Below are 19069 nucleotides of genomic sequence, written 5' to 3'. Positions count from 1 at the left end.
CACTTAACACCCACTCAGGGTGGCTGTCCCGCCGAGTGCCAGCATGATGATTCTAACTCTCCACCTGCATAAATATGTAGGAAGGTGGCTCAAGTCTCATTGAGATTCAGGCCAAGCAAAGCTCCATAAGCTAGAGATGCCAATGCATAATAACTAAGGCCATCAGGCAATCCATGGTGGGTGATGCTGGGATTTAAAGCTAGAGATATCAGCAAGCTGTACCACACCCATGGGGCAGCAGCCACCCTAGGATGAAGGCCCTTGGATTATCTAATGTGGGAATGAGAACTCCATGTATGGCAGAGGCCCCAGGCCACCCTGTGATCAGTATAACAGAGATTGCTGGCAGCAGCTGCTTACAGCTGAAGGCCACCAGGTGGTTCATGGGGGTGGGAGGCTTGGCCATCGTGCTGTATGTTTGGTGGGAAGACTAGGCCCCGCAATATGTGGAAGAAATGGCTGACAAATGCCCTTCCAATGGGACAGAGCACAGCCACCAACTGGAAGATTACAAATATGGCAGCGATGCTGGTTGCCAGCAGGTCCCAGCAGAAGATGATCTGGACACCCCCCCCCACACACACACACACGCCAACACTGATCTCTGTATCTATCTGGGACAGTTTTCTGGTGCTGCAGGCCAAGTGAAGCAGTATGTGACCTTACTTTGAAACCCTTAGCCTGCATGAATGCAACTGAGATGGCTCCCAACTCAACAGTGAGACTGCCACTGAAATGAAGGTTGTTCTGCTGTGCTAAAGTCACTACCCATTTTCCCCTTCCCTAGCAGCCTCCTTGTACTGTCTGCTCACAGGCTAGATAAATGCCCTTGGATGGGTGAGTTCCACCCCGAGCTGCCCTAAGTGGTTTCTGGATTTTCTATTCAAGACATGGCCTCTTGTACTGCATCCCACATTGTTCCATGTTTCAGGAGCAGTTTCTAGTCAGCCAAAAGGTAGCAATAAAAGAAGTAGAAAATTGATTCCATGTGTTGGAATCAGTGTAAGATTTTGTGATAGGAGTTGGAAGAGAACTATCTCCAAATATCCTGCCGTTTATCCCCAAATGCCTCTCTGAGGACCAGGAAAACCTCACAAGCAAACAGTCCTGTTTTTGCAGGCTCCCTCTGATGAAGACAAGCAAGCTGATAGCTAGCCCAGAGTGCAGTATAGTTCTGTTCATCAATAATCTGAAAATATTTCTGTGTACTTTCTGTGCTGTGGGAGTGGCCTGGTGATGTTACATGCAGTGGGAGTGTTTGGGTGATGTCACTTCTGGTGATATGTGACTTCCTGGGGCATGGCAGGAAGGTGGCCTGCTGACATCACTTCTGGATTTCTCGAAGTCTGAGAAAATACTGACTGTTATTTAAATTAAATTAAAAATTTTGACACCACACATATAAACATGAAGAAAAAATCTTTATATTTTTTTAATCCCATTTTTTCTATTTGTCTATTTCTTTTCCTTAGGAGAATAAGAAAAATCCAAGCAGCAATCCGAACACAACCATCAGAAATAAATTTCAGATACTTAGATAGGTTATGCAACATTACCTGTAGGAGTTTCCATCTAGTGTTCAAGTCTTCTAGGCGTTTCAGCATATATGGGGAAAGCTGGATCTCAGATGAGGTAAACTGATGAGCTTGATCATTAACGCTGTTCACATTCTCTTTAATCGGTGCAATTTCTGTTTGATAAACCTGTGTAATGAAACATATAAAATGGAGTTGCAGGTGAAATAAGCTTTAATTAGCAAATGGCCAAAATCTAAGATGTGTGGAAACCAGCATCTGAGTATCTTCCTGTTTCCAGCTAGTGAGGTGACCAAAATCAAATTAATTCATACTATGGCATTTCCCGTTACTATATATAGGTATGAAAATTGGACAAGAAGAAAGCTGAAAGTTGATTAATTAATTCATACAGTCACTATACATTGGAAGCAACTTGACAGCACTCAACACACAAGACATCTTGGGGCATAGATATTTTTAAAACCAAAACAGAAAAACATTAAGAAAAACTGGTTAACATTAGACAATTTCAGAAAACACTTCTAGATACTATATAAATTGCAAAACCATTTTTCAGCATACTTTTAAAACTGGCTGTAGAGATTCAAGGCAATATATTCTAAATAATACCAGGCTTGGCTTATGGACTTAAGAAGATATTGAATAATTTGATTTTCTATATTAATTTTCTTTCATCTGAACAGCTACATATTTCATTTTCTACTTCTGTTTGCAAGGCTGAAATGGGTTTTTCACTAAACAAAGTTCTGTATTTCCAATGTAGTTTTTATTTCTATGAAAACAATTTGGATCTCTTTTTGTTGACCAAATTTGAAAGATAAAGAGAGTGGAATAAATATGGACATGATGTAGATAACATATTTTATTTCTGATATGATAAACATTGACTGACAATTAAGCTCATAAAAGCATTTAGAGCAGGGATTCACAGCCAGGAGTCCGTGGGCCACGGGGGGGGGGGGGTCCTTGGGAGCTCCAGAGGGTGTCCATGGCCTTTTCCTTCCTGCCTCAATGTACCTGGCTACAAGCTAGAGAACTGGCCACTTCCATTGCTCCCACTCCCGAGAATGAGTTATCTTGTGGTTTCTGTGCCTGGGAAGAGGTGGAGCCTGCATGCCTACTCCCACCTTAAACCATGTCCTGTTTCTCCCCCCCAGTTCTTCCCAAGACTGCTATCATGGGTGGTTATGTTACTTCCAGTGTGACTCAGAAAACAGGTTTATGTCTCAGTAGCAGGGGAAGATTTGAACCTGGCTGGCTGTTTTTTTCTCACTAAACCTTTGGGTACCCAACTTTGTTGCTTCTTGAAGTTGGGGTTTTCCCCTTCTGTTTGTGTATGATAAAAAGCTACACTTTTTGCAGAACAGTGTTTTATTGTACCATCTATTGTGGTACAATCTATTGTGATCTCATCTATAGCTTTGCAAAGTCAGTAAAAAGGCTTAGATAATCTGTCAGAAATGACAGGTGTATAATAGAAATACAATTATATATCTGTTCCTTATCTGTTAAAACTGTACTCCTTTTTTGCATTCTATAAGAAAATACAATTATGTATAAATATTACCTGTATGCTTATATTATTGTGTGTGTGTTTTTTAAAATGTCAATAAGAGTACACTGCTCAAGTTTTAGCCTATGATCCAATTTGTAATTGGTTTATAATTTTTAATACTGGTTGCAGGAAAAGACTTTTGCCGAAGCTCCCAGTACAGCTGCAGATGTCAATCTCTTCAACTCTACTGCATTAACAATCCCTTCTACCAAATTATAAACTGTGACTGGATGGAAAAGTTCTTTACAAATTAAAATCAATCAATAAAAGTATAAGTGTAAAACAGTATTTTTCCTTTATTCTAAAGCACTACCTATCAACTTTCTTGGGTCTCCTCAAGTTCTGGTATTGTGGGATTATCATAGGTCCCAAAAGACTCAAACATTAGTTGTGACAGAATCACAGAAAGAGAACACTGGAAAACTAAGCAGGTACTGTGATGGATACAGATTAAATCAACCTTTTAGAAACCTTTTAGACTAGCGATCCCCAACCTTTGGGCTGCGGACCACATGTGGTCCTTCGACTAATTGGAGGTGGGCCCCGAAAGACGCCTTCTCCCCCCCTGGCCCTTTACTTCATCCCCCCCAGCCCTTTACAACATACTTCGGGGGTCATTGTCTTCCATCACTCCCAAATGGGACTATCTCATTGCAGAGAAACAAAGGGTTCCCATTGATTTATCATTGTCATGAGTTAAAATTTCCATGAAAATAAAATGTTCCTTATGTTCATTGTTGTGGCGTGTCTGTATCTTATTTTGAAGGGATGTTTAAACATTACCATAGTGATCAGAGAGCTTTAGGACAGTGGTTGAGAGTAGAGGAGTAAACTACCCCTCCCCCACCGGGCCTTAGTAAAATGCATTGAGAGGTCCCCAGTGAGTGGTCCGTGGCATTGAGTGGTCCCCGTTGATAAAAAGGTTGGGGACCACTGTTTTAGACAGTCCATGAAAGAAGGCCAATGTGACAATGTGTCCACTTAAAATGGTAAGATTTTCTGGTGGAAGGTTTACATGAATGCTGGAGGATCTCACTAACCTTCTGTGAAAAAATAAAATCTCAATCTGAAGTCTCCATGATATTGTGGTGTAGTACCTGATCAATATTCATCAGGTTTGCTTTGTTGTGGAATTGGAAAAACTGGCACAGGGCTGTGTCCATTAAGGCTGAGAACCAGATCCGATGATGCCAGAATGAGGCTACCAATATCACTGGCAGTCTTCAAGCAAAGGTTGGTTATACACTTTTCTTGGATGCTTTAGGATGCTTTGGGCTGATCCTGGGTTGAGCAGGGGGTTGGACAAGATGGCCTGTATGGCCCCTTCCAACTCTATAATTCTGATGACTAGAGAAAATGGCTGTAATGTATAAAACAGGGCAATGGGACCTGGAAGACAAACCCTCTTAGTACTCTGGTCTCCCCAGCCCTGAAACAAACACTGGGGGCTTTGGAATTCTCTCTTATGGCAAAGGGATCCACATCCAGAAACCCTCAATGGGTAATCACTGGCTCCACATAGATGTCACTGATGTTCTAATGTGTGCAAGGCACTGTCCTGCTCAATACATGTCCTTCCCTATGGAAGACACAGGAATTTGAATAGCAAGGATTGAAGCACCCTGCTCTATTACATGCGTCCAAGCCACCAGGGCTTACAAGGGCAAACTTTTGGACACCATGCCCCCTTGTTTATTCAAATAGAATATCATGACAGTGTTGTCTGCTAGGACTAGAAGAAGAAGAAGAGTTGGTTCTTATATGCCGCTTTTCCCTACCTGAAGGAGGCTCAAAGCAGCTTACAGTCGCCTTCCCATTCCTTTCCCCACAACAGACACCCTGTGGGGTGGGTGAGGCTGAGAGAGCCCTGATATCACTGCTTGGTCAGAACAGTTTTATCAGTGCCGTGGCGAGCCCAAGGTCACCCAGCTGGTTGCATGTGGGGGAGCGCAGAATCGAACCTGGCATGCCAGATTAGAAATCCACACTCCTGACCACTACACCAAACTGGCTCTCAGGATGGTGTGAGTTTGAAGAATATCTGCAATGCATTGCATGTAAAGAGCCAGTTTGATGTAGTGGTTAGGAGTAAAAGGTAAAGGTAAAAGTATCCCCTGTGCAAGCACCGGGTCATATCTGACCCTTGGGGTGATGCCCTCTAGCGTTTTCATGGCAGACTCAATACGGGGTAGTTTGCCAGTGCCAGTGCCTTCCCCAGTCTTTACCATTTACCCCCCAGCAAGCTGGGTACTCATTTTACCGACCTCGGAAGGATGGAAGGCTGAGTCGGCTGCTGGGATTGAACTCCCAGCCTCATGGGCAGAGGTTTCAGACTGCATGTCTGCTGCCGTACCACTCTGCACCACAAGAGGCTCTAGTGGTTAGGAGTACGGACTTCTAATCTGGCATGCCAGGGTTGATTCTGCACTCCCGCACATGCAGCCAGCTGGGTAACCTTGGGCTCGCCACTGCGCTGATAAAACTGTTCTGACCGAGCAGTGATATTAGGGCTCTCTCAGCCTCACCCACTTAACAGGGTTTGTGTTGTGGGGAGAGGAAAGGGAAGGCAACTATAAGCCACTTTGAGCCTCTTTTGGGTAGAGAAAAGTGGCATATAAGAACAAACTCTTCTTCTTCGTCTTCTAAAATATTAATGTGCAATAGCCTTTCCCATGGAGATAAGTGCCCTGGGTCAAAAGGCCCATATAGTGAGTTCCCAAGCCTGGAGAGAGGCAACTAGCAAAGTAACTTCGTACTTGGGAATGCCAAAGGGAATATCCTACAATAAATGTTCAGGAGAGGACCACCACTTTAGGGACAAAATGAATGGCCTTGGAGTGGAAGCTGAAAGCAAGACAAAAAACAAAGTTGTAAAATTCACACAAAAAACCTTGCAAAGACAACTATGGTAGAAGCCACTAGACCCAGAAGGTACAATATACTGTCCACTGTTTGAAAACAATTATTGGTGAACAACCTCGCCAAAGCAGTTAAGATCAGAGCTGTATCAGGAGACAAAAACCCTTTCTCAGCTACAGAGTTCAGAATGGCTCCAATAAACTGTATTCTCCGCATTTCAGACATTTGTTTTAGCCTTGCTTTTTCCACTTTTGGGCTTTCCTCCCGCCATTTCCCAAGCTGAAACTGCCATGTTTTAAAAAAGCAAATCCAAATGATATTGCTTGTGTGGAAAGTGTCTGAGAGGAGGCCATCCTAGATCTTTCCCAATTAATAGGAAGGCCTAGATGCTCACAAGTTATCCTTGATAGGCCATTACTGGCACGATTTTTTAAAGAACCTAGGGGACACAACAAACCCAAAGGGTAGAACTGTCTACAGTCAAACTTGTATTCTACAACAAATCCTTAAGTACTTGCTGTGCTAGTAATGGACATGAAAGTAGGAATCTTTCAAGACAATGAATCATAAATCAGATTTTAATAACTGCATAACTGAAGCTAACAGAATCATGTGGAACTTTGAAACAGAAACACATTTAAGTCCCTCTGATCTAGGATGTGTTTAACCCTACCATAATGTGACCATACGCCCTGAGAACAGCGGGACGGTGCCAGGTTTTCTCCCAATGTCCTGCATCCCGGGCCATTGGCAGAATGTCCTGCAGTTTCCCAAGGCGGCCTGGCCCGAGCCAGGTCCTCCGCAGCCCACTGCTCCCGGCCCCGCTCGCTCTATCCCACCTGCGAGCCCAAGCGCTGGCACAGCTGGCACAGCCTCCACAACTCGAGCCTTGCAACAGCAACAGAAGCCACTACCCCCTCTGCTGCCTCTGCTGCCTCCTCCCCCCCCCCACCAGCGCTGCCACCATCTTGATCAGCTTTAATCTGTTGTGTGGACAACTTAACAGCTTCGGTTTGGACCAGTTTAGCAAGAGTTTGTTGATCCTCTGGTAACAGCTCCAAGTAAGGGAGGATTCTTTCCCAGATGAAAAGCTGATAGCCTGCCATAATAATTTGGTAGCTGTCCTTGGTCCCAGAGCAGATAAAGAATAAATCTTATGTCCTATGACATCAAGTTTCCTGCCATTTCTTTCTGCTAGTGTGGCAGGTTTCCATAGACTCAAGCATACTTTGTTCCCTTGTACAACTCCTTTAAATGTGTTTATCTGAAGGGACTCTACAAGAAAGCCCAAAGCAGATGACCAATGGGGAGACAGCCCCTCACCGTCCCAGCTTTTTTTTCAGGCTGTCCTCTGCGGTCCTTGTTTTTCAAGCTGTCCTCTGGAATATCTACCACCAGAAATCCTGAAAAACAGCTGAGCGACTGTGGGTTTTCTGGGACTAAGAACCATGAGCCGGTTCAGTTCATGAACACACCTCCTGGTTTGGTTTATGGTTTAGATTGTAGTTCAGCCACAAACCGCAAACTGAACACCATTTCCCCAGTTCCTGCTTATCCCTAACAGATGCCTTTCTTTACCCTTCCTTTGTGTGTAGCTGTGCCAAGTAGCCATAAGATGGGTCCTTAAGGGAAAGAAGGATAGAGAGACTTGGAAAGAAGGGGGGGCGGAGAAAAATAGAGAAAGGAAGGAGTGGGAGGAGTGAGGCAAAAGAAGAGAAAGCAAAAGTGAGGAAATGGGATGATTCTAGTCCACACATTTCTTACAGGTCCCAACATGTACAATATTAATGAAAGTAAGATCAAGTCAGATTGATCACAGACTTAGGTGTGGACAATACTTAGTAAAATGAAACTGGAGGAAAAAAAGGTTCAAAATAATTATTATACTTTTACTGAACTCAAGAGAATTTTTAAAATAAAACTATATATTTTATTCTTATGTTTCTTACTGCTCTGACAGTGCGTATGTGTGTTTATTGTTATTGTTAGGTGCAAAGTCGTATCCGACCCATCGCAACCCCATGGACAATGATCCTCCAGGCCTTCCTGTCCTCTACCATTCCTCGAAGTCCATATAAGTTTGCACCGACTGCTTCAGGACTCCATCCAGCCACCTCATTCTCTGTCATCCCCTTCTTCTTTTGCCCTCAATCGCTCCAGGGAGTCCTTCTTTCTTCATGAGGTGGCCAAAGTATTTGAGTTTCATCTTCAGGAGCTGGCCTTCTAAGGAGCAGTCAGGGCTGATCTCCTCTAGGACTGAACGGTTTGTTCGCCTTGCAGTTCAAGGGTCTTCTCCAGCAGTGTGTGTATATGGATATAATTTAAATAATATATGGAACATTTTGTTTCCTTAATGAATGCCAAAAGACTGCTAACTAAAACATAATCTGTGCTACTACTGTATGATCTCAGTAAAACAATAGATAATAATATGAGTCTCAGAAATAATCTATTTCATTCTTAAACAATGCAGCAAATTTTGTAATTTGGCTTTTTTACTCAACCGGTATTATTTGGTATGTATGCTGGAAAGGGTAGTAGCTGACAGTATTACAAGTCTTTCTTCCATTTTTAAATATACTATCATAAATAAGTGTATTACCAAAAACAATCTGAAACACAGAAAGTACCTTAAAAAGGAAAGAGCAAGAGATAGTCTTTAAATTGCTGCTGAACTCTTGCTCTTTTCAACTGCTGCAGGCAAACATGTAGATTCTAATATACATAATGTGGAAAAGAATGTGAGGAATTGGAACATTACCAAAGAAATAAGCACGCAGCCATGGAAAATCAGCCTGGCCTGCTACATTAGCTGATTCTGCTAAGAACTACTGTAATTTGTTACTGGCTGAAGTCCCCACTCAGCGTGGGAAATGTACTTTCCCAGAGACTAAGCCTATCACAGTGCAACAAAAATGTGTAGGTCTCTCAACTATAACCAAGACTGTAAATAGATATGAACATGTTCATACTCCAAATGTGACTAATATAAGCTCAATGCAATTTGGAGTTGAATCCAAACATCAGTTTCAATTTTCATATTTTCTTGTATGATACTTATTTGGTAGAAACAAGAAATATTTGGTAGAATATCACCACTTATTTGGTAGAAACAAGAAATATTTTCCCTATGACAATTAGCAGATTTATGAACTGTACAAGCATCCATTGCCAGCCAGCGCAGAGTATAATATATAAAGCAATCCTGTGGAACTAATAATATTACCATAGTAATCACCATTTTGAATATGGTTTTATATGATAAAAAGATAATTCAGTCACATTAAGAACAAATGAAACATACTGTCTCTGATGTACAAACTGACAATATCTCATGAAGCGCTTTAAATCAAATGTCTGAACATGTACTGAATTTTTAAGTGTTCAATGTCAGCTCTGAATGCTTATGTAGAAGATGACAATGTCATATTGTTAGCATTTCTTGCTACTTTTCACTTTAACTTAATTTAGAACATAACATGAAGCCTATTCTCACTTAGCTTGGGGGAAACAACTATGTCTAACTTTTATCACTGTTGATGAATGAAAGCATAGTTTTACCTTCAGTTTTTCTAGGTGATCTTGGAGAGAGTCAATCAGCAAATCCCCAACTGGCTGCCAGGAGCCCTTTATAGCTTCAGCCTGGCGCAGTTTCAGGTCCAGGTCATCCATTGCTTCCTGAAGCTCCTGCAGTCTTTCAAGGGCTTCATCTATCTTCTTTTGCCAGTCAGAGGATTGTTGATTCAGCTTATCCCATTCTGTTTTTACTTCATCTGTCTGCCTTCTCAGGAGTCGACTGACATTCTGGGCCTTTTCCTCTGGAGGCAGCTCTAAACATGAAACAACTTATTAGACTATGCAAAAACTGAGCATAAATGAAAAGACTGGTTGAAAATTCTTAGATTAATTTTCCAGGAGCCCAGATTTCAGAACCACTACATAATTTAATGCTCATGATCTGTGTTCAAATACCATATATGGAACCTTTACTCAACTTTAATCATGAACTTGCTGTTTTCAAGCAGCCTTAGTGATTTTGTGATCTTATTTAATTCACCACTGAAGTGGCATTGAAGTAGACCAGAAGGAAACAGCAATAATTTTTATAAACTTTGGCAGATTGTGAGTGGGTGGGGTGGGCAGGAAGGGATGTGCCAGTGTTTGTCTCTTGTGGCCCTTCCTTGCATACCCAGGGAATTGCTGATTGTCACGTTGGGATAGTAGGTGAATTTCTTCCAGGCCAGGCTGGATTCTGGAGATTTTTGGTGGAGGGAACACTTGGCCATGAAATTGGAGTCACTATGTGTGAGCAGGTAGTTGTGAGTTCCTGCAGTGGGTTGGACTAGATGACCCTGACCCTTGAGGTCCCTTCCAATTCCATGATTCTATGATTCTAAATGTAAAGTGGCCTAGAGTTTGACTGGATATCTTATCATGATGCTACATTTTTAATGCTTTGGGGTCATCTTGGTTCTTATGTTTGACCTTTGTATTTTGTCTTTCTGTTTCTATAATTTCTTATGTTAAGATTGCAATCCTCTTGGCTAGCATCAATAAACAGTTTACAAAAGGGCTCATCTCTAGTCCAACTCATGAAATAGGAATTAGTTTGCAAATACATAGGTGTTACTCTGACCCTGAAATAAGTACATATAGATCATTTAGTAATTACTTATTCCTCTATGGAATGGTATTACAACATAACATTAAATTACCCCTAGGTTCCTGGTAGAGCTTTTCCAGACCCTCCAAAGGCTGTTCTGCTAAGAATATCCGTACTGTCTCTAGTGCACTCAGGATAACAGGCTCTTTAGTTTTCAGTTCCCTCCTAAAAGCCTATGGAATTAAATAACACAGAAACTTTTGTTATCATCTTGTTCAATATTTACAATTCAAATTTCAAATTATTTTATAATGCAGCAAACAGGTTAATGACAATTACTCTGACTATGAAAATTTTTTTCCTGATATCTAGCCTATATCGTTGTACTTGTAGTTTAAACCCATTACTGCATGTCCTTTCCTCTGCAGCCAATGGGAACAGCATCTTGCCCTCCTCCAAATGACAACCTTTCAAATACTTAAAGAGGGCTATCATGTCCCCTCTCAAGCTCCTTTTCTCCAAGCTGAACATTCCCAAGTCCCTCAACCTATCTTCATAGGGTTTGGTCCCTTGGCCCCAGATCATCCTCGTCGCTCTCCTCTGTACCCTTTCAATTTTATCTACATCCTTCTTGAAGTGAGGCCTCCAGAACTGCACACAGTACTCCAGGTGTGGTCTGACCAGTGCCGTATACAATGGGACTATGACATCTTGTGATTTTGATGTGATGTCTCTGTTGATACAGCCCAAAATGGCATTTGCTCCTTCCAGGTGTTTATATGAAAATTCTTTTGAATTAATTTCAACCCATTGGTTTTGATCTGACTCTCTGGGGCAACAGAAAACAACTCTGCTCCATCTTCTATATGATAGCCCTTCAAGTATTTGAAGAGCCATCTCTTAGCCATCTTCTCTCCAGGCTAAACAGACCTTTCCTCATGCGACTTCATCTCCAAACCCCTCACCATCTTTGTAGCCCTCCCCTGGACATGCTCCAGTTTCTCTACATCTTTCTTCAGTTGTGTTGCCTAAAACTGACCACAGTACTCCAAGGAAGATCTAACGAGAGCAGAGTAAAGCAGTAACATCACCTTGCATGCACTGGACACTATACTTCTTTTTATACAGCCCAAAATCCCATTTGCCTTTTTAGCCACCGAGTCACACTGCTATGCTCAGTGTATGGCCTACTAAGACCCCCAGATCTTTCCACACATACTACTGCCAAGACAAGTCTTGCCCATCCTACCTACATGAAGAACTTTATATTTATCACTAATAAAATTCATTTTAGCCTAGTTTTCTAACCTGTCAAGATCATCCTGTATTCTGATTCTGTGTTCTGTTGTGTTTGCTACCCCAGTTTAGTTTCATCTGCAAATTTAATAAGGCCCACTCGTCTATTATTCGGGACCAACCTTCCACAGATACACAAAACCCTACACCTACATTAGAAACCAGCAATAAGCACAGAACCAGGGTGGGCAACAACCCTAGCTAAACCGCAAAACCAAGAACTAAAACCAACAGTGTCCATGGAGCCCATCATATTTGAAAGAACGGAGGAAGGGGAGAAAGCGGGGGCCCTGAAAGGGTCAGGGATCCCAACAATAAGGGGCAGAGGCAGAGACAGCGGATGGCGGCGACCAAGGGGCCCGGAAATCAACCATACACGGGCCCCCTCCAGACTCCGCCCCATCCCTCGCGACACTAGGGTGGAGGCAAAGGTGAATAACCCGCCTCTGACACTGGTGCTGTGCAACGCCAGGTCAATAAACAACAAAACCTCTACCCTGCAAAACTATTTTGCAGAGCAAAGAGTGGACCTGGCGTTCGTGACAGAAACCTGGACCAGGAAAGGCGAAACAGTCGCCCTCAAAGATCTAGCCCCTGCTGGGTTTTCTGTCCTCCACCAGTCCCGGACAGCGGGGCGGGGAGGAGGGGTGGCAATCCTGATCCGAGAGGCTTTCTCCTTCAGGGCCCTTCCTGCGCCATCAATACCAGGCATTGAATGTGTTGGCCTCGGATGGGGATCAACCGAGAGCGTGGCCATTTGGTTAGTGTACCGCGTGCCCAATGCACCACCAGATGCCCTGCCTGCCCTGCTAGAGGCGGTGGCGGCCTGGACGCTACAGTTTCCCAGTCTATTAGTCCTGGGGGACTTTAACGTCCATGCTGAGCTGCCGTCTTCTAGAACTGGGCAGGACCTAGTGTCAACCATGGCGACACTAGGGCTCTCGCAGTTTGTTGTTGGCCCCACCCACCAAGCAGGTCACACCCTGGATCTTATTTTCGGCGTAGGTCTGAATGTGGATCTGGTCACGGCAACTGCTGTGCCATGGTCAGACCACTATGCCCTGAAGGCTCGGGTATGGCTACCACTCCCACCTCAGTTGGGCGCCGAGCAAATTTTAGCTCGCCTGCGGAGACTTATGGATCCAATTGGATTCCTGAATGCTCTGCGGGAGCCAATGCCTCCTGGCACTTCTCTCAATGGCCTGGTCAGCGACTGGCATGACAAACTGCTGGCTGCCATTGATGAGATAGCCCCCCGGCTATCAAATCCAATTGGATTCCTGAATGCTCTGCGGGAGCCAATGCCTCCTGGCACTTCTCTCAATGGCCTGGTCAGCGACTGGCATGACAAACTGCTGGCTGCCATTGATGAGATAGCCCCCCGGCGCCCTCTCCGGCCCCGTCTCAAGCGGGCCCCTTGGTACACCGAGGAGCTTCGCAACAAGAAACGGGAACTGAGACGGCTAGAGCGAGTTTGGAGGAAGACTCGTGACGAAGCCTCGAGAACATCTTATAGAATGCAGATGAAGGCCTATGAGATGGCGGTGAAGTCAGTGAAACGCAATTTTTACTCGGCTACCATCGCATCCGCAGACTCACGCCCGGCTCAATTGTTTAAGGTAGTTCGGTCTCTTACTGCCCTGGCTGAAGGGCAACAAAACAGTAGCAAATTGGATATCAGTTGTGAGGCATTTGCGAGTCATTTTGCGGATAAAATCTCGACACTCCGCCATGACCTCCCTCCAACCTTAGATACAGAAAGTGAACTAGAGGCCCCTTGGCCGTCTTTGGAGAATACCTTGAGTAACTTCAGATGACTCACGCTGACCGAAGTGGACAGGATACTAGCAACAGCGAGGCCAACCACATGCCCACTAGACCCTTGCCCATCCTGGCTCCTAAGAACAGCGGACATAAGGATAAAGGGCCCCCTCCGGGAGATAATCAATCTATCTCTCACAACGGGAGAATTCCCGGAGGGACTGAAAGAGGCTGTGGTACGCCCACTGCTGAAAAAAACATCCTTAGACCGGCGAGAGCCCAACAACTATCGACCCGTCTCGCATTTAGCGTTTCTGGGGAAGATGATTGAAAAGGCTGTCGCAAACCAACTAACAGAGTACCTGGAAGAAGCTTCGGTCCTAGACCCATCCCAGTCAGGCTTCCGGCCTGGCCATGGGGTAGAGACAGCGCTAGTCGCCCTGACGGATGACCTCCGTCGCCAGTTGGACCGAGGCGGGTCGGCACTGCTGATATTACTAGACCTCTCAGCAGCGTTCGACACAGTCGATCATGAGCTTCTAGCTCGCCGCCTCACCGATGCCGGAATACGAGAGACAGCCCTCCAATGGCTGATCTCCTTCCTCCGGGATCGTGGACAGAGGGTTGCAATTGGAGACAAAACATCAGACCGTCGTCAACTTACTTGTGGAGTCCCACAAGGAGCGGTCCTCTCTCCTATCCTATTCAATATCTTTATGCGCCCTCTCGCACAACTGGTACGGAGGTTTGGGCTGGGTTGTCATCAATATGCCAGAAGCATTAGCCAGCTGCCTGGAAGCAGTGATGAGATGGCTGAAGCAGAGTCGTCTGAAGCTCAATCCTTCAAAGACGGAGGTCCTGTGGCTGGGTAGGAAGGGCCCATGCGAGGAAGCATGCCTGCCTGCCCTGGATGGAGTACAGCTCTCTACGGCTCACTCCGCCAGGAACCTAGGCGTGATTCTGGATACTTCCCTTACAATGGAAGCCCAGATCACAAAGGTAGCGCGGCTGGCATTTTACCATCTCCGCCAAGCCAAACTACTAGCGCCCTACCTGGCCCCGGAACACCTAGCCACAGTGATCCATGCGACGGTCACCTCTAGACTGGACTTCTGTAACTCGCTCTACGCAGGCCTGCCCTTAGCCTTGACCCGGAAACTACAGCTGGTCCAAAACGCAGCGGCCAAGATCCTCACAGCAACACCGTGGAGGTCCCACATCCGGCCCATTCTCCACCAACTGCAGTGGTTGCCAGTTGAATTCCGGATCAGACTAAAGGTTCTGGTAATTACCTTCAAGGCCATTCACGGTCAGGGCCCAGTGTACCTGAGGGACCGCCTCCCTGCCTATGCCCCTAAAAGAGCTCTGCGCTCCACCGCCACCAACCGGCTAATGGTCCCTGGCCCTAAAGAAGTCCGCCTGGTCTCGACCAGGGCCAGAGCATTCTCTGTACTGGCCCCCACCTGGTGGAATGAGCTCCCGGAGGAGATCAGGGCCCTGACGGAGCTTAAACAGTTCCTCAGGGCCTGCAAAAAGGAGCTCCTCCGTCAGGCATTTGGTTGAGACCAGGCACAACCAACAGCGAATGAAGGGCCCCCGCTCCCCCCCTCCCCCAATCTCCCCCCTTCCTCCCAGAACTCCACCAGAGCGCTCTGGACCTGTTGTGGTATTGCACCGTTCCATCGTTATATTATTTTATTATACTGTTATACTGTTACATTATTCTGTTATATGGTTACAACCACTGTTATTATTTACTGTATGTTTTAACGAAGACTGTTTCATGTATCGTTGATTAGTTTTAATGTAAACCGCCCTGAGCCTTCGGGGAGGGCGGTATATAAATCTAAATAAATAAATAAATAAATAAATAAATATTATTTCATCCAAATCATTTATAAATATATACTGAACAACTCAGGGGCCAGGACATATCCCTGAGGCACTCCACTAATCACTCCTCTCCAGGAAGATTATGAACCATTTACAGGTACCCTTTGGGTGCGATCTATCAACCAGTTCTCGATCCACCTAAGAGTAATAGGATCGATACTGCATTTTACCAACTTGTCAATAACAATATCATGAGAAACCCTTATTTAAAAACTTACTAAACTCAAGGTAAACTATGTCCACAGCATTCCCCTGATCTAGCAAAAAAAGAAATAAGGTTAGTCTGACATGACTTGTTCTTGAGAAAGCCTCACTGAAATTAGCAACGTATCCACTTCAGGCAGTATAAACTGTCTGAAGCTGTCAAATGCTCCCTCCAAAGGCAGCCAAGGAGCCTCTAGTTCCCTTATTGTATCAATACTTGGGGAAAGGTCATGGCGGTGTTGAGATTTTATCTGTGAAATAGCTTGCAAATGCCTTGTAGGCTAATGTCCAATTGTCTAGCATTTGGGTGTCCATCCTGAAGAGCAGTGAGAGACTGAACTATCCTAATTATTGTGCTGGGCATGGGCTTGCAGACATGATCGAAACTGCAAAAGCTTCCATTTTGCTGTTTGCACTACCATCTTGTGGGGCCTCATAAGAGTCCTATAAGATGTTCATTACAAATTTAGATTCCAGTGGCACCTTTAAGACCAACAAAGTCTGCTGCTTGAATCAAGGCTTCATTGTGAGTCTTCCTTCAAACTCACTAGTCATCTCGGCTACCTTTTTTTTTATGTAGCTCCTGTGTGTACCAGCAGACCTGTGTAATATTAGGGTGCACAGGACATGATTTCATCAATGGTAGCCAGTATTTGGCTATGCCAATTGCTGACCAAATCCTATAATGAGTCACCAGGGACATCAGATCCTGCCGAGTATTCAGGAATCCTTCTGGATCTATGTCTCTATGGGTGGGCTAAAGTATGCCTTCCACCCAAATAGGTCAGGGGTGGAATACTGACTCAGCTCTTCAGGGTATAGCCTTCAGTGTTCTGACCATGAGACAACATTCATTACTATCAGATCCACTTTCAACCTTGCACCAAAGATCAGATCCAGGGTATGTCCTGCTTGATGGGTGCTTGGTGGGTGGAGCCCACAATAAATTGAGAGAGCCTCAGTGCCACCATGGGCAGCACTAGGGCAGAGTCTGCACTTACTTTCTTTATTCCGTTGTCAATCCTGTTGAATTCAGATCGCTTTGAACTCGGGTCTTCCTCTCTCCCCCCCCCCATTGAAACAGGAAAGTCTTTTGCACATTGTTAGGGAGGCTCAGAAGGGGGGGGAAGGAAAGCCTCTTTCTTTCTTTTCTTGAAGGGGGGGAGAGGAGCCAAGCAGGGAGCCTCTTCCTTTTCTTGGAGGGGAGGGGGAGAGGATTGAAAAAGGCAGAGAAGGGAGAAAAAAATCCAGGACCGACAGAAGTTGAGAAAAATTAGGGGCTTCTCCTTTAAGGCAAGCATGTCACATGACGAGGTGTAGCCTATCAGAGGTTCTCTACCACGGAACTTTCTTTCCCAATGGATATTGAGGATTAACAGCACTCTGAGATATCGCACAATAAAGGTAGGGTCACTCCGGATCAATCCTTCTTGCTGCAGAAGGAGAATTTAAATCGCCCCAAATCCAAATGGAAATCACATTCTGTGTAGAGGGTAGGGACTGAATCGATCTGGGATTGGAATAATATTTCCATGCAGTTTACACCTAGGTTTGGGCCATTTCCAGAGAACAGTAATTCCATGTGAATGTTGAAGTTCCCCAGAACTAATAGTTTGGGGTAGTGCAATGCCTCAGCAGTCACTGCCTCCAGCAGGCCCAACAGGACATCTGGTAGTACATTGGCTGAACGGTACACCACCCAGATGGCCAAGCTCTCAGTTGCATCTCAGCCAAGACTGATATATGTGACTGATATTCGACTGTTTATAGCTTTAAAATCTAGCTAGAAGGCACAAGGTTTGTGGATGAACCGGGAATCAATCCTGGCTCATCAAATTCGAAGCCACCGCTACCCCAAGCTGGCTCTTTCCTGCAATTCAGCAGTTTCTTTTCCTAATCTGTCTTTGAAATTCCTATGTAATAGAACTACTACTCTTATGTAAGCAACTAATGTCCTGGAAGGTCAGCAAATGAACGTCCTGCCCATCCATCCCCCACACTGGTTTTTAAATGTTGTGGTTTCTAATGTTCATTCTTTGTCGAAGGGACTGGTCTGTTTGCCCAGTGAAGTGGGTAGAAGAACATTTCGGACACGTGATGGCATAAATCACATTAGAGTACAGGTAGGAATATGAGCTTGAGATGGTATGGCTGATGTTGCTGGGTCTACTGATGTTATTGCTAGGATCTATATGAAAGCAAAGCTAGTGCCTTGGTTTGTTGAAGGCCTTGGTACCAGAGTTCATGTTACATAGATTATCATTGCAGATAAAAAGTTGGTTAGGGTAGCAGGCTGTCTGTAAGCAAGAAAAGGTCATGTTTTGCCACTTTCACTGCCATTTCATATGCCCTCATAAGCCTGCAATGATATTTTCTTGCTGCTTCATCATGAATCTTCCGCTACACTCACTCGAGCCGTCTCACTTCCCTCTTCTTCTCCCGGATCTCTCTGGGATACCAGGGGGCCTGTCTGAGTCAAGGGCGGTTCACAGTCCCTTTAAATTCCTTTTAAACTCCAAACCACAACTTCATTTTGCAATCAACTCATGTCTGAAGACATTTAAAGGGATTGCAATCTGTCTGAATGTCTTTTAATGGCAGCTATTCAATGAGCTCGAGAAATCATGAATATTTTCAAGATTTTTCAAGTGCAGCCATTCTGGAGCTGGAAAATAAATTAAAATTGCTACCTGGCTGAATTAATACCTCAAAATACCAATTAGAGTATTACTCTGGCCTGGATTAGCCTAATGTACACCCCTAGTTTATAAGGGATTTTGTCTTTCAGCCCTGTCTACCACACACACTTATGCAATAAACAAGCAAACACAATACTTTTTCTTGCTTCAAAAGTCAACTTCAACTAATATAATTCTTTTTAGGAAGCATGAACTGAAATCATTGAGGTCTGCTGGAATTTGAAAGAACTGTCTATTTTAGCATTGTGACTATGTAGCAATAAAAGAAATCCATAGGGCATGACAAGTTCTGTTGTGTTCAGGAAATATACTGGCAAGAGGAAGAAAATCCTCAAAAAAGTATAAATAAAGGAGCTGTCAAAGGAAACCTTAAAACTGCTCTTCCTTTCCACTGTCTCTCCCCAAGAGACTGCTGAAGAATACTCAGAATGACCTAAATTTGAAGGTTCTCTTTTGTTCATTTTGTTCTACAGGGAACTAAATTGTCTGCAACTAGGCAGGTCTCATACTATGACATAAAAATGCTACTACATTGCAAAAAAGCTTTCTAAAAGTGACTAAACTGAGCTAACTTTGATAGTCAAGAGAAACAGACACGGAGACCAAGATACCTTTATCTATATATGTGTAATGGAAAATGGAAGCATGTTCAAGGCTCTTA

At 44.3% G+C, this 19069-nt stretch overlaps 1 protein-coding gene and 1 long non-coding RNA gene across 32 annotated transcripts in view; one reads left to right on the top strand and one right to left on the bottom strand.

Annotated features, from left to right (window-relative positions):
- The window catches only part of LOC143840047 (uncharacterized), an 80649-nt gene extending 77263 nt beyond the window's left edge, over nt 1-3386 (top strand). For 5 of the 13 annotated variants that reach the window (XR_013231995.1, XR_013231994.1, XR_013231991.1 and 2 more), the window contains 2 exons: nt 1473-1632; nt 3223-3379. This is a non-coding gene — a long non-coding RNA (uncharacterized LOC143840047). Of the gene's footprint in view, nt 1-1472; nt 1633-3222 lie in introns of all 13 variants that reach the window. The other 8 variants (XR_013231983.1, XR_013231984.1, XR_013231989.1 and 5 more) reach the window with 6 other exon arrangements.
- DMD (dystrophin) overlaps nt 1-19069 on the bottom strand; it is a 1311735-nt gene that overhangs the window by 193624 nt on the left and 1099042 nt on the right. For all 19 annotated transcript variants that reach the window (XM_077342956.1, XM_077342959.1, XM_077342965.1 and 16 more), the window contains 3 exons: nt 10668-10788; nt 9514-9782; nt 1557-1703 (listed from right to left, as the gene is read on the bottom strand). In XM_077342956.1, the coding sequence (XP_077199071.1) occupies nt 1557-1703; nt 9514-9782; nt 10668-10788 (537 nt within the window). The remainder of the gene's footprint in view (nt 1-1556; nt 1704-9513; nt 9783-10667; nt 10789-19069) is intronic.

The sequence above is a fragment of the Paroedura picta genome, chromosome 6, assembly GCF_049243985.1.
Source record: "Paroedura picta isolate Pp20150507F chromosome 6, Ppicta_v3.0, whole genome shotgun sequence".
In the NCBI taxonomy this organism is placed as follows: Eukaryota; Metazoa; Chordata; class Lepidosauria; order Squamata; family Gekkonidae; genus Paroedura; species Paroedura picta.
This window is presented reverse-complemented; position numbering and strand designations above follow the sequence as displayed.